General features: G+C 49.4%; 1 protein-coding gene across 3 annotated transcripts in view; it reads right to left on the reverse strand.

Annotated features, from left to right (window-relative positions):
• LOC124796286 (SPARC-related modular calcium-binding protein 2) overlaps window positions 1-13,772 on the reverse strand; it is an 814,488-nt gene that overhangs the window by 33,095 nt on the left and 767,621 nt on the right. For all 3 annotated transcript variants that reach the window (XM_047260407.1, XM_047260406.1, XM_047260405.1), the window contains 3 exons: window positions 1,295-1,420; window positions 625-735; window positions 445-541 (listed from right to left, as the gene is read on the reverse strand). In XM_047260407.1, the coding sequence (XP_047116363.1) occupies window positions 445-541; window positions 625-735; window positions 1,295-1,420 (334 nt within the window). The remainder of the gene's footprint in view (window positions 1-444; window positions 542-624; window positions 736-1,294; window positions 1,421-13,772) is intronic.

A 13,772-nucleotide genomic window follows, 5' to 3' on the forward strand; every position in this document is an offset into this window, starting at 1 on the left:
AATACTTTGTGTCAGTTGTGTAGTGGGAAACTTTAGACAATTCATTATTCTTTGATTATGAGGACATACATAATTGAGATGGTACTTAAAGTTTTCAGTCAAGGGTACTTACACTTTAACTTTACTTTGTTATTTAAATGCTCTTTAACTTCTGTAAATGCTAGATTCTACAGATAACTACTTACATTCATAATTGATCCAAAAATAATCTTTACAAATCATTAGAGTGTGGCTGCCTTAGGCTTTACACAGGTCATTTTTCATTTAAAATATACTGACAGGACAACAAATTATTTCCTTTGTTATTTAATTTTGTAACCCTTACAAAAAGAGTAAAAAACTGGGGGATGCATTAGGAAACACACACACACACACACACACACACACACACACACACACTGCTGAACATAGTCAGGTAATATAATAAGATGTATTGTTTATTACCTTTCTTGACTGGTCCTGTTCCTTGCAGATATCATTTTCTTTGACATCATGTCCATAAGCTCTTTAAGGAACAACTGCTTACGGGGCTCAGAACAACCTAAATCGAAGTACACCAATTTTAAAATTACTTGTGAAACACATTGAACTTATTCTATTTATGCCTTACTCTAACATCATTACCATTCATTGGCCTTCTTGGAGCAGGAACTGCATCGCATTTTGGTATCTGATCTTTCACAGGTGTTCCTGGTATTGGCTTGCCGCTGTCTTCATGAACACACCAACAATAACCTGCATATGGTATCATAATTAACAACATGAAAGATGTCACATTCTGTGTGAAATAGTTAATTGAATATGACAATACAACACTACCCATCAATCAGAACTTTTATTTTCACCATCTACAAATGTATATACATATTGGGTAGGATACAATATTGTATTATTTTTATTTATGATTATTCCTGAAAATGGTTCTGTATTCCTGTGATGTCATGTTCCAGTTGCTTTGTTAGGTTTTAATGGCCCTCATCATGCAGTACATTTCCTCATCGTTTTCCAACTTGTGTCTTTGCTGACGAACTGTTCCTTTCTAATTTTGTCTGTTGTCTGTGATGGCTACAATTAAGTTTTACCCACAATAATTGTTTGGTGGCTAAAGGGAAGTTTAAAAAAGTACTGAAGTGACTTTATAATAACAGGAATACCCTATGTAAGCGGAAGAATAATGCCTTTATTATTTACAGACTTTTCAGCGGACTTATTTAATTAGAAAATAAATATTATACAAAATTAATTCTTATCTCCACATTTTAAAGCATCGAGAAAAATATGAATATAAGCAAACCTGTTGAATTGTAGCATTGTATTTTCTGAAAGCGCCCATCAGGAGTGCACTCTGGCACATACAGTTTATCACTGCCAGCTTTCTGTTCTTCCAATACTGACCGCCTGTCAGACAGACAATCATTAGCTGAAAAAGAGGCAAATATTAGCAACATAAAATTGATACAAAAAATTAGTCTGTAACAATTAAATTTATGATCCAACAATGGAAAATCCAGGATGGAATGCAACAGTATTAGAGAAGGAAAGCTGCTATTCACCATATAGTGGAGATGCTGAGTCGTGATAGGCACTGCCCCCCACCCCACCCCAGCCTCCTCCTTACCACCACCCAGTCGCCACTCTCATCATGCACTGGTGCTGCTGCTTGCAGTGTTGTTTCAGTGTCTGAGACTGCAGACGTGTGTGTGTGTGTGTGTGTGTGTGTGTGTGTGTGTGTGTGTGTGTGTGTGTGTGTGTTGCTGACAAAGGCCTTAATGGCCGAAAGCCGTAATTGTGTGAATCTTTTTGTTGTGCCTATCGCGACTCACCATCTCCGTTATATGGTGAGTAGCAACTTTCCTTCTCTAATATTGTCAAATTTATGATCCAGATTGCCTATCAGATACTCTAGGCTTAGTATGTTGAATGCTGGGGTCACTGAATGAAACTATATTTGGCTTATGTAGTCTATCTGTCAAATACCTGTTCAGAAGAACTCATTTCTATTGTATCAATATTTGTGTGTTTTTCCCCGCATTATGGTTAATTTAAAAATAAACTGAACAGATGATACTTTCACCTATTGCAATGAATGTCAATATTTTGGGAACTATATTTTCATAAGTTAGTGGTAAGAGTGTTTTGGATAAGTTACTTCATAGTAAATCAGTGCCTGCGATTCCAACCAAAAGCTGAAATACTTTACTCTGTTTTCAAATGTTCCTTTAAAAAGGAAAACTCAAGAAAATTGCCCCAGTTTAACCCCTCTACCACTGAAAAGATGAGTGAAATAAATGTTGGTTTCTGTAATGTCAAGGTACAGCTGCATTTTTTTGAAACTGAACAAAGTTCCAGTGCACAAAGGAATTGTTTTCAGATTCTACACTGAATTTGCAGCAGATGTATCCCTTCTTTGAACTATAGTGTATCATAGATCCGTTTAACAAATACTCATGCCCAGCAGTTCGAAGAAAGTCCAGGGTCTACGAAAAGGTTAACAGAAGTGATTTACAAACTACCATCCCATATCTTTGACATCGTTTTCTTGTAGAATCTTCGAACATATTCTAAGCTCAAACATAATGAATTATCTCAAACAGAATGATCTTCTCCATGTCAACCAGCATTGATTCCAGAAATATCAATCGTGTGAGACAAGGCAGTCAAGTAGCTGCAGTATTTCTTGAATTCTGGAAAGAGTTTGACACCTATGTTTATTGTCTAAAGTACAATCATATGGGATTTCAAGTGAAATTTGATGACTTTTTGGTGGGGAGGATGTAGCATGTTACCTTGCATAGACAGTCATCAGATGTAGATTAACTTCAGATGTGCCCCAGGAAAGTGTGTTGGGACCCTTGCTGCTCGTGATGTGTGTCAACGAGCTTGCAAACAATATTAATAGTAACCTCAGACTTTTTGCAGATGATGCAGTTATCTGCAATGAAGTACTGACTAAAAGAAGATTCAGAACTGTTCAGTCAAACCTTGAGAATATTTCAGAGCAGTGCAAGGGTTGACAACTTGTGTTAAGTGTTCAGAAATGTAAAATTGTGCACTTCACGAAACAAAAAAGTGTAGTACCCTAGGACTATAACTTCAATGAGTCACTGCTGGAATTGGCCAGCTCATACAAACCTTTGTATGTAATACACTGTAACATTATGAAATGGAATCATCACATAGGCCCAGTAATGGGTAAAGCAGGTGGTAGATTTCGGTTTATTGATAGAATATTGGGGAAGTGCAATCGGTTTACAAGGAAGATTGCTTACAAATCAATCATGCAATCCGTTCTAGAATGCTGCTCAAGTATGTGGATTCTGTACCAAATAGTAATAACATTGGTTATTGAATATACACTGAAGCACCAAAGAAACAGGTATAGGCATGCTTATTCAAATTTAGAGATATGTAGACAGGCAGAATACAGCACTGCAGTTGACAATGCCTATTAAGACAACAAGTGTCTGGCGCAGTTGTTAGATCAGTTACTGTTGATACAATGGCAGGTTATTTGGATTTAACTGAGTGTGAACATGGTGCTATAGTTGGCACATGAGCAATGGGACACAGCATCTCTGAGGTGGCAATGAAGTAGGGATTTTCCCATACGACCATTTCACTAGTGTACTGTGATTATCAGGATTCCAGTGAAACATCAAATCTCCAACATTGCTGCAGCCAGAGAAAGATCCTGCAAGAATATGGTCAATGACAATGGAAGAAATCGTTCAAATTGATGGAAGTGCAACCCAACCACAAATTGCTGCAAATTTCAATGCTGGGCCATCAGCAAGTGTCAGCATACAAAACAGTCAATGAAACATCATCGATATGGGATTTCAGAGCCAAAAGCTCACTCGTGTACCCTTTGACTGCACAACACAAAGCTTTGCACCTCACCTGGGCTCGTCAACACCAGACATTTGGCTGTTGAGGACTAGAAACATGTTGCCTGGTAAGGCGAGTCTCATTTCAAATTGTATCGAATGGCAGGACGTGTACGGCTATAGAGATAACCTCGTGAATCCATGGACCCACATGTCAGCAGGGGATTGTTCAAGCTGGCAGGGGCTCTGTAATGGTGTGGGGCATGTGCAGTTGGAGTGATGTGGGACCCCTGATACATCTAGATACGACTGACAGGTGCACGTACGTAAGCATTCTGTCTGATCACCTGCATCCACTCATGTCCATTGTGCATTCCGACGGACTTGGGCAATTCCAGCAGGAGAGTGTAACACTCCACATGCGTAGCATTGCTACAGAGTGGCTCCAGGAACACACTTCGGAGTTGAAACATTTCCTCTGCCCATTAAACTCACCAGACAGTAACATTATTGAGTGTATTTTGGATGCCTTTCAATGTGCTGTTCAGAAGAGATCTCCATCCCTGTTGTACTCTTACAGATTTATGGACAGACCTGTAGGATTCATGGTGTCAATTTCCTGCAGCACTACTTCAGACATTATTCGAGTCCATGTCACATCATCTTGCGGCACTTCTGCACATTCCTGGGGGTCATACATGATATTATGCAGGTGTACCAGTTTATTTGGCTTTTCAGTGTATAAAATGCATGTTAACAGACTTGTCTGACCAACAGAAGAGTGTCACAGAGATGCTGAAGAAACTGAGCTCTTAGACCCTTTAAGATAGATGTAAACTATCCCAAGAAAGTCTACTAAAACGTTTCCCACTCTACATATGTGAATGGAATAGTAAGAAATCCTAATAAGTGGTACAATGGGATGTACTTTCTGCCATGCACTTTACAGTGGTTTATACATGTATATGTACTGAAGTTTTTCTCAATCTATACAAGACAGTTTCTAGGTAATTGCTTTGACTTTTCTTGTAGCCTACACCCCAAAGGGACAAGTAATATCAAGAATACTGTAAACCATGAGCACAACAGCATTTACCGTCCTTGTGAGATGGCAGACTGGGTGAAGTGGTGCAGCGATTATTGGACCACTTTCAGAGGGAGTGAATTGTTGAACTGGTTAGTATACAGGACTAATTCAGAAGTAGTGGACTTCAGATTATATCCAACCAAATTTTACAACTGTTAAATAACAAAATAGTGCCAGTTGTAATTTTATGAGACCTGTCTAAGGCATTTGACTGTGTGAATCACAGTCTCCTTGTTAAACTGAGTTTTTATGGGATTTATGGTGCCCTTACTTAAAGGAGTGCAGAAATTTTTATTTACAAGGGAAACTCTTCATTGCACCCCCCCCCCCCCACCCCCCCATCAGATTTAGTGGTGAGAAGGTCCATTGGATAACCCATCAAAAACTGAACACAGATCAAGCATGGAAACAGGAAGGAGGTATACTGAACTGTAAAAAGAAGCAAAATAGAAACAGTGAACAGTCCAAGCTCAAGATGTACAACATTGCACAAGTATGAATAACCCTGGCATCATGGTTATGTGGTTATGGCATTGGACTGCGAACGGGTAGATCCATGTTCTGATCTCCCTTGTGCACCCCTGCCCTATTTTTCATGAAATTATGAACTGACTTATGTGTTATGTGTTTGCTGTATTCAAGTGGGTGGGGCGGAGGAGGGGGGGAGACAGAGCGGGGTGGGGGAGGGGGGTGAGAGAGAGAGAGAGAGAGAGAGAGAGAGAGAGAGAGAGAGAGAGAGAGAGAGAGAGAGGGTGGAGGTGTGTGTGTGTGTGTTTGTGTGTGTGTGTTTGTGTGTGTGTGTGTTTGTGTGTGTGTGTGTGTGTGTGTGTGTGTGTGTGTGTGTGAGAGACAGAGAGAGAGAGAGAGAGAGAGGGGGGGAGAGGGTGGAGGGGGGGAGAGGGTGGAGGGGGGGAGAGGGTGGAGGGGGGGAGAGGGTGGAGGGGGAGAGGGTGGAGGGGGAGAGGGTGGAGGGGGAGAGGGTGGAGGGGGAGAGGGTGGAGGGGGAGAGGGTGGAGGGGGAGAGGGTGGAGGGGGAGAGGGTGGAGGGGGAGAGGGTGGAGGGGGAGAGGGTGGAGGGGGAGAGGGTGGAGGGGGAGAGGGTGGAGGGGGAGAGGGTGGAGGGGGAGAGGGTGGAGGGGGAGGAGGGTGGAGGGGGAGGAGGGTGGAGGGGGAGGAGGGTGGAGGGGGAGGAGGGTGGAGGAGGGTGAGAGGGTGAGAGGGGGTGAGAGGGTGAGAGGGGGTGAGAGGGGGTGAGAGGGGGTGAGAGGGTGAGAGGGGGGGAGAGGGTGAGAGGGTGAGAGGGGGGGAGAGGGTGAGAGGGGGGGAGAGGGTGAGAGGGGGGGAGAGGGTGAGAGGGGGGGAGAGGGTGAGAGGGGGGGAGAGGGTGAGAGGGTGAGAGGGGGGGAGAGGGTGAGAGGGGGGGAGAGGGTGAGAGGGGGGGAGAGGGTGAGAGGGGGGGAGAGGGTGAGAGGGGGGGAGAGGGTGAGAGGGGGGGAGAGGGTGAGAGGGGGGGAGAGGGTGAGAGGGGGGGAGAGGGTGAGAGGGGGGGAGAGGGTGAGAGGGGGGGAGAGGGTGAGAGGGGGGGAGAGGGTGAGAGGGGGGGAGAGGGTGAGAGGGGGGGAGAGGGTGGAGGGTGAGAGAGGGTGGAGGGTGAGAGAGGGTGGAGGGTGAGAGAGGGTGGAGGGTGAGAGAGGGTGGAGGGTGAGAGAGGGTGGAGGGTGAGAGGGTGGAGGGTGAGAGGGTGGAGGGTGAGAGGGTGGAGGGTGAGAGGGTGGAGGGTGAGAGGGTGGAGGGTGAGAGGGTGGAGGGTGAGAAGGTGGAGGGTGAGAGGGTGGAGGGGGAGAGGGTGGAGGGGGAGAGGGTGGAGGGGGAGAGGGTGGAGGGGGAGAGGGTGGAGGGGGAGAGGGTGGAGGGGGAGAGGGTGGAGGGGAAGAGGGTGGAGGGGAAGAGGGTGGAGGGGAAGAGGGTGGAGGGGAAGAGGGTGGAGTGGGTGGATTGGTTGGTTGGTTGTTTGAGGTTAAAGGGACCAAACAGCAAGGTCATCAGTCCCTTGTTTCAAATAGACTCCATTCTGCTAACGGGACATCTCAGTATAGTCAGAAAAATAAAACGGATAAAGGGGAAACGTAAAAGGGCAGTCACGTTGTCATTAGTAAAAACAAATGAGTGAAGTTGGCAAGAGAACGAACCCAACACTATGCTGAAACAGCATAGGCAAGACCACCTGTGACTTAAAAGGTACAACTGCTATAATGCAGAAAGTACGTATGGGAATAGAAAAACTAACCAAGCCTTAAAAAGAAGGGGTGAAAACAGAGTAAAAGGGAAAGAAAAGAGGATTCCGGTCAGGGAGGTGAATCGGGAATCTCTGAACACTGCCTACAGTGGGAGACACCCAAACACTCACCGCCCTGCCCCAACACCAGAGGGAGATTAAAAACTTTAAAACTGAGAATAAAAACCACTCTCCCGGAGGAAACCTAGAACCAGAGAGACCATCCGGGAATCGTCAGCCAACATCAAAGGTAAAGTGTGGGGGAGTCTGTACTTAGCACGCAGAGCCAAAAGAAGGGGGCATTCAACCAAAATGTGGGCCACTGACTGGAAGGCTCCACAACCACATAGCGGGGGTGGCTCATCACGCAAAAGGAAACCATGGGTCAGCCTGGTATGGCCAATGCGGAGACGACACAGTGTGGTCGAGTCCTTGCGGGAGAGGCTAAGGGAAGAACGCCATGGGCCTGTATTCACCTTAATGGCACGAAGTTTATTAGACAGTGGAGTAGCCTCCCAAGAATTGGCCCATTACTGTGCAAAGTGGGATTTGATGTGAAGCCGTAAATCCGCTGCAGGAGGGGTTACAGAAAACGGGGGGTAAGTAACTGCTCCCCCAGCCAAACGATCAGCGAGCTCATTACCCGGGATACCCACATGGCCCGGGACCCATAGGAAGTCAATGGAACAAGCAGCACGGTGAAGATCAGCGAGATGGTCATGGATGGCAGAGACCAAGGGATGGCGCGAAAAACACCGGTCAATAGCAAGAAGGCCACTCATCGAGTCCGTACATAACAAAACGCGGTTGTGTTGGGATTGTTTAATAAAGGTAAGGGCCCGGGAAATTGCCATCAATTCCGCAGTAAACACCCCACATGAGGGTGGCAGTAGATGATTTTCCGTTCCAACAAAGGACGTGAAGGCATACCCAACATGATCAGCAGATTTAGAACCATCAGTGTAAAAAACAACAGCATCCCGAAACTCCCATAAAATTTGGCGGAAAAAGGAACGGAACACCACCGGGGGGATGGAATCTTTCGGACCGCGGCGGAGATCCATCCGAATTCGAGGCCGAGGAACTAACCAAGGAGGGGTGGAGGGGAGGGAGCGAGGAAGACAGGACAAAGAAGGAAGCCGAAAATCACGGGTAAGAGACACAAGGCGCAGCCCAACCGGTAAACCCGCCCGAGGGCGGGAGTCAGGCGGGCGACGCCCATGGTCTGGGAATAGGATAGAATAGGAAGGATGAGCGGGAGAAGAACGGATAGTAAGGGCATAAGACACCAGAAGCTGGGACCGCCGAACAGAAAGGGGGGGGATCCCAGCTTCAACCAGGAGACTATCAACAGGGCTAGTAGGGAAGGCACCGGTGGCCAAACGGATACCACGATGGTGGACTGGATCCAGCACATGCAGCGTGGAAGGAGCAGCTGAACCATAAACTTGACAACCATAGTCCAAACGTGACAGAACTAGAGCACGATAAAGACGGAGGAGGAGGGAACGGTCCGCACCCCAGGAGGAGTGGGCAAGGAAGCGAAGGACATTGAGTTTACGGAAACATCCTACCTTCAGGAGTCTGATATGGGGCAGCCAAGTGAGCTTGTTGTCGAAAAGAAGACCTAGGAAACGAAACTGTGGAACCACAGGCAATCTTTGTGCAGCGAGATAGAGCTCTGGATCAGGGTGGACCGTAGTACGGCGACAGAAGTGGACCACCCGCGATTTTAAAGGAGAGAATTGAAACCCGTGGGAGAGGGTCCATGCAGAGGCACGCCGTATAGCCACCTGGAGCTGCCGTTCTGCAGATGGCATCGAGGAGGAACTAACCCAAATGCAGAAATCATCCACATACAGGGCAGGGGCGACCAAGGGACCGACAGAGGCCACAAGTCCATCGATAGCAATGAGGAAAAGAAGGACACTCAAGACAGAACCCTGTGGGATGCCCGTCTCCTGGGTCCGTGGAGAACTAAAAGCAGTACCAACTCGAACTCTGAATGACCGATGGATCAGGAACTGGCGGATAAAAATCGGGAGTGGGCCCCGAAGACCCCACTGATGAAGGGTTAGTAAGATGTGATGGCGCCAGGCCGTGTCATAGGCCTTGCGAAGGTCAAAAAACACTGCAACCAAATGGCGGCGCTGGGAAAAAGCCTGCCGAACTGCGGATTCCAAGCGAAGCAAATGATCGATTGGAGATCGTCCCTCTCGAAAGCCACACTGGTAAGGGGACAATAGATCCCGAGATTCGAGGACCCAAGTGAGCCGACGGGCTACCAGCCGTTCAAGTAACTTACAACCAACATTGGTCAAACTAATTGGCCGATAGCTGTCAACAGATAGGGGGTTCTGACCAGGCTTAAGGACAGGAACCACAATGCTATCCCTCCACTGAGAAGGGAAGTCACCCTGGAGCCAGATACGGTTAAACACCCGAAGAAGATGGTGCCGTTGTGGAGCACTGAGATGTTGAAGCAGCTAGTTATGAATGGAATCTGGGCCAGGAGCCGTATCATGAGAAGCAGATAGAGCAGAAAGAAATTCCCATTCAGTGAAAGGTTCGTTGTAAGATTCTGACTCACAAGTGGTGAAACATAAGGTGACAGCTTCAGCCTGCTGTTTTTGATGAAGGAAAGCAGCTGGATAGGAGGCCGACGCTGATGCCACTGCAAAATGGGTCGCAAGATGTTCTGCGAGAACTAATGGGTCCGTACAAATGCCATCTGGGAGGTGAAGGCCTGGGAGGGTGGACTGCCGATGGCAACCTTGGAGAGAGTGAAGTGTAGCCCATACCCGTGACAGAGGGACAGTGGAACCAAGGGAAGAAACGAATCGTTCCCAACATATCCGCTTGCTCTGTTTGATTAAATAACGGGCTTTAGCGCGAAGGCGCTTAAAGGTAGAAAGGCTGGCTACAGATGGGTGCCTCTTAAAGTGTTGCAAAGCTCGACGGCGATCACGGATGGCAATGGCAATGGCCGTACTCCACCACGGGACTTGCCGACGACGAAATTGTCCAGATGAGCGCGGGACAGCAAGGTTAGCAGCGCGAACAATCGCGTCAGACACGTCACGTAGGACGTCATCAATACAACCCGACAAAGAGGGAGAAAACTCGACCTGTGCAGTATATAGAGGCCAATCGGCGCGGTGGAAAGACCAACGAGGTAACCTCTCCATCGGGGAGCGGGAAGGGAGCGTGATAATCAACGGGAAATGGTCACTATCACAAAGGTCGTCGTGTGGCGACCAGTGTAATGAAGGGAGGAGAGAGGGAGAAGAAAGAGAAAGATCAATGGCAGAAAAGGTACCATGACCAGCACTGAAATGAGTAGGGGAGCCATCATTAAGAAGGCACAGGTCGTGGTCTGCAATAAATTGGTCGATAAGAAGACCTCGTCTAGATGGAAAGGCACTGCCCCACAAAGGATGATGAGCATTAAAATCCCCAAGGAGGAGGAAGGGAGGAGGAAGTTGCTGAAGAAGGGTGGTTAAGGCAGCAGGTGTAAGAGTCCTGTCAGGAGGGAGATAAAGATTGCATACTGTGACTGCAGAGTCTAAGTGGACCCTAACAGCAACTGCTTCCAATGTAGTTTGGAGAGGAATCCACGTGCTAGCAATGTCTGTACGGACCAACGTACAAACGCCACCAGAAGCCCGCAAGGGTCCGACCCGATTTCGACAGAAAACACGGAACCCACGGAGGGTCGGTGAGTGAGCATCAGTAAAATGAGATTCCTGGAGAACCACACAAGCTGTTGAGTAGGACGAAAGAAGGGATTTCAATTCCGGAAGGTGACGATAGTAGCCATTACAATTCCATTGGAGAACCACAGAACGATGGTTTAAATGAGGGCTGAACACGCTAAATCCAGTCATACCGCCGGGTCCCAACCTGTCACCGACAAGGAGGGGGCGACATCCATAAACGACAGGTCAGAATCCGGTTGTGAAGCCGGGGAAGGGACCTCCGGTGACACCAGAGGCTCTTTGTCCCGGAACTTATGTTTCTTCTTCTTTTCAGGCTGAGATCGAGGAGGGCTGTGTGGCATAATGGAGCCAGCTGCAGCAAGATCAGGAACAGAAAGAGACCGGGCGACCTGGGGGCCGATAGACCGCGGCTCTCGCGGTCGCCGCGCTGCAGCAGACCTTTGACCTGGAAGGTGCCGGGAAGGGGCATCCCGGGAGAGGCGCCCTTGACCGGCAGACGCCGAAGGAGTGGGACACTTCTCTGGCTGGGGAGGGGGAGCGGCGCCCAGAGGAGAAGGTGTGGGAGCCGCAGGGGAGGGGGGAAGGAGAGGGGTCCGGGACGGGGGTAAGGAAGGGGGAGGAAGGGATGAAGATGTAACCAAGGCGTAACTAGATGTCATGGACACAGGGTGCAATCGTGCATATTTCTTTCGGGCCTCTGTGTAGCTTAAACGATCAAGAGACTTATACTCCTGTATCTTTTTTTCTTTCTTATAGACTGGGCAATCTGCTGAACGTGGAGAATGACTACCATGACAATTTACACATACAGGAGGGGGAACACAGGGACTCCCCTCATGGAGTGGACGTCCACAGTCACCACAGAGAGGGTCCTGGGTACAGCGAGAAGACATGTGGCCAAAACGCAAGCACTTAAAACACCGCATAGGAGGTGGGATGTACGGCTTCACATCACAGCGATAGACCATAATCTTAACTTTCTCAGGAAGGGTATCCCCTTCAAAGGCCAGGATAAAGGCACCAGTATCAATACGATTATCTTTAGGACCCTTCTGAACACGCCGAACAAAGTGAACACCCCGCCGTCCGAGATTGTCCCGAAGTTCATCATCAGTTTGAAGGATGAGGTCTCTGTGAAAAATCACACCTTGTACCATATTTAGAGACTGGTGAGGGGTAATGGACACGGGAATTGTGCCAAGATGGGTACAGGCACGAAGGGCCGCAGACTGGGCAGCCGAAGCAGTTTTTATCAGTAATGAACCCAACCGCATCTTGCTCAGGGAGTCCACTTCGCCGAACTTGTCTTCAATGTGTTCCACAAAGAATAAAGGTTTGACACCGGTGAAAGTATCTCCATCAGTCCTGGTGCAAACTAGATAACGGGGGAAAGGTTTTGCCCCTAGACGACGGGCCTGACCCTCCTCCCAGGGGGTAGCCACGGAAGGGAAGGCCGAAGGGGCAAGAGAAGCAGCACTTGAGGAATCAGTACCACGCAGAGAGACGGCCGCAGAAGAGCGGCCAGAGGTTTGGACCCTTATGCGTTTCATCTGCATAGCGTCCGCCCTGATACCACCCACTCCGATCAGGGGCTCTCCTCACGGGCGCCACCCAGCCACAGCAAGGGCCGTCTGGCACGGCGGCCATTGCCGGGAGTTCCGATGCTCCAGGATGACGAGCAACCACTCCAAGGCATGCATGAGGAGGTCACAGCTCAGGTATCAGAAGTGTGATCCCTGTGTGTTCAGGGGGCTCAACCAAAAGGGTACATAGCGACCCCACCACACGGGCTGGCTACCGTGCTGGCTATACACCCTAGCATCAGACAACGACGTAGAAGAAAAGGTGGAATATACTAGGAGGGCACACGTCGGAGACACTAGGTAAGGTGCTCTTCCCCAAATGGCTCACACTACGGAAAGAGAAATTTTGGAATGGAGGTCAAACCCCAGAGGGGGACCAAGGAATGCCAAAAGGAGGAGATGATTACGCAACAAAGCCAGAGTGTAAAACCAACAGAACCAGGAGGATAGCGGGGGCCAACATAAGCAAGGACACCAATAGAGGGAGAGGAGAGGGCGAGGGGAAAGGGGTATGGAGGGGAAAGGAGGGGAAGGGAAAGGAAATGCAGCCCGGGAGAGAAAGAAGGCTGCAATGGCTCGGGGCCCCGTGCTCGCCACGCACGTATCCACGAAAGAGTTGTGGACCCCCTGGGGGGTGGAGTGGGTGGAGGGGGAAGAGAGAGGGGGGAGGGAATGAACAGGAGAGCGTGCAGGAGGAGATGGGCAGAGGGGGGGAAGAGCGGGCAGGAGGAGATGGGCAGAGGGGGGGAAGAGCGGGCAGGAGGAGATGGGCAGAGGGGGGGAAGAGCGGGCAGGAGGAGATGGGCAGAGGGGGGGAAGAGCGGGCAGGAGGAGATGGGCAGAGGGTTGGGAAGAGCGGGCAGGAGGAGATGGGCAGAGGGGGGGAAGAGCGGGCAGGAGGAGATGGGCAGAGGGGGGGAAGAGCGGGCAGGAGGAGATGGGCAGAGGGGGGGAAGAGCGGGCAGGAGGAGATGGGCAGAGGGGGGGAAGAGCGGGCAGGCGGAGATGGGCAGAGGGGGGGAAGAGCGGGCAGGCGGAGATGGGCAGAGGGGGGGAAGAGCGGGCAGGCGGAGATGCGCAGAGGGGGGGAAGAGCGGGCAGGCGGAGATGGGCAGAGGGGGGGAAGAGCGGGCAGGCGGAGATGGGCAGAGGGGGGGAAGAGCGGGCAGGCGGAGATGGGCAGAGGGGGGGAAGAGCGGGCAGGCGGAGATGGGCAGAGGGGGGGAAGAGCGGGCAGGCGGAGATGGGCAGAGGGGGGGAAGAGCGGGCAGGCGGAGATGG

This window comes from Schistocerca piceifrons, chromosome 4 (assembly GCF_021461385.2).
Source record: "Schistocerca piceifrons isolate TAMUIC-IGC-003096 chromosome 4, iqSchPice1.1, whole genome shotgun sequence".
Classification (NCBI taxonomy): domain Eukaryota; kingdom Metazoa; phylum Arthropoda; class Insecta; order Orthoptera; family Acrididae; genus Schistocerca; species Schistocerca piceifrons.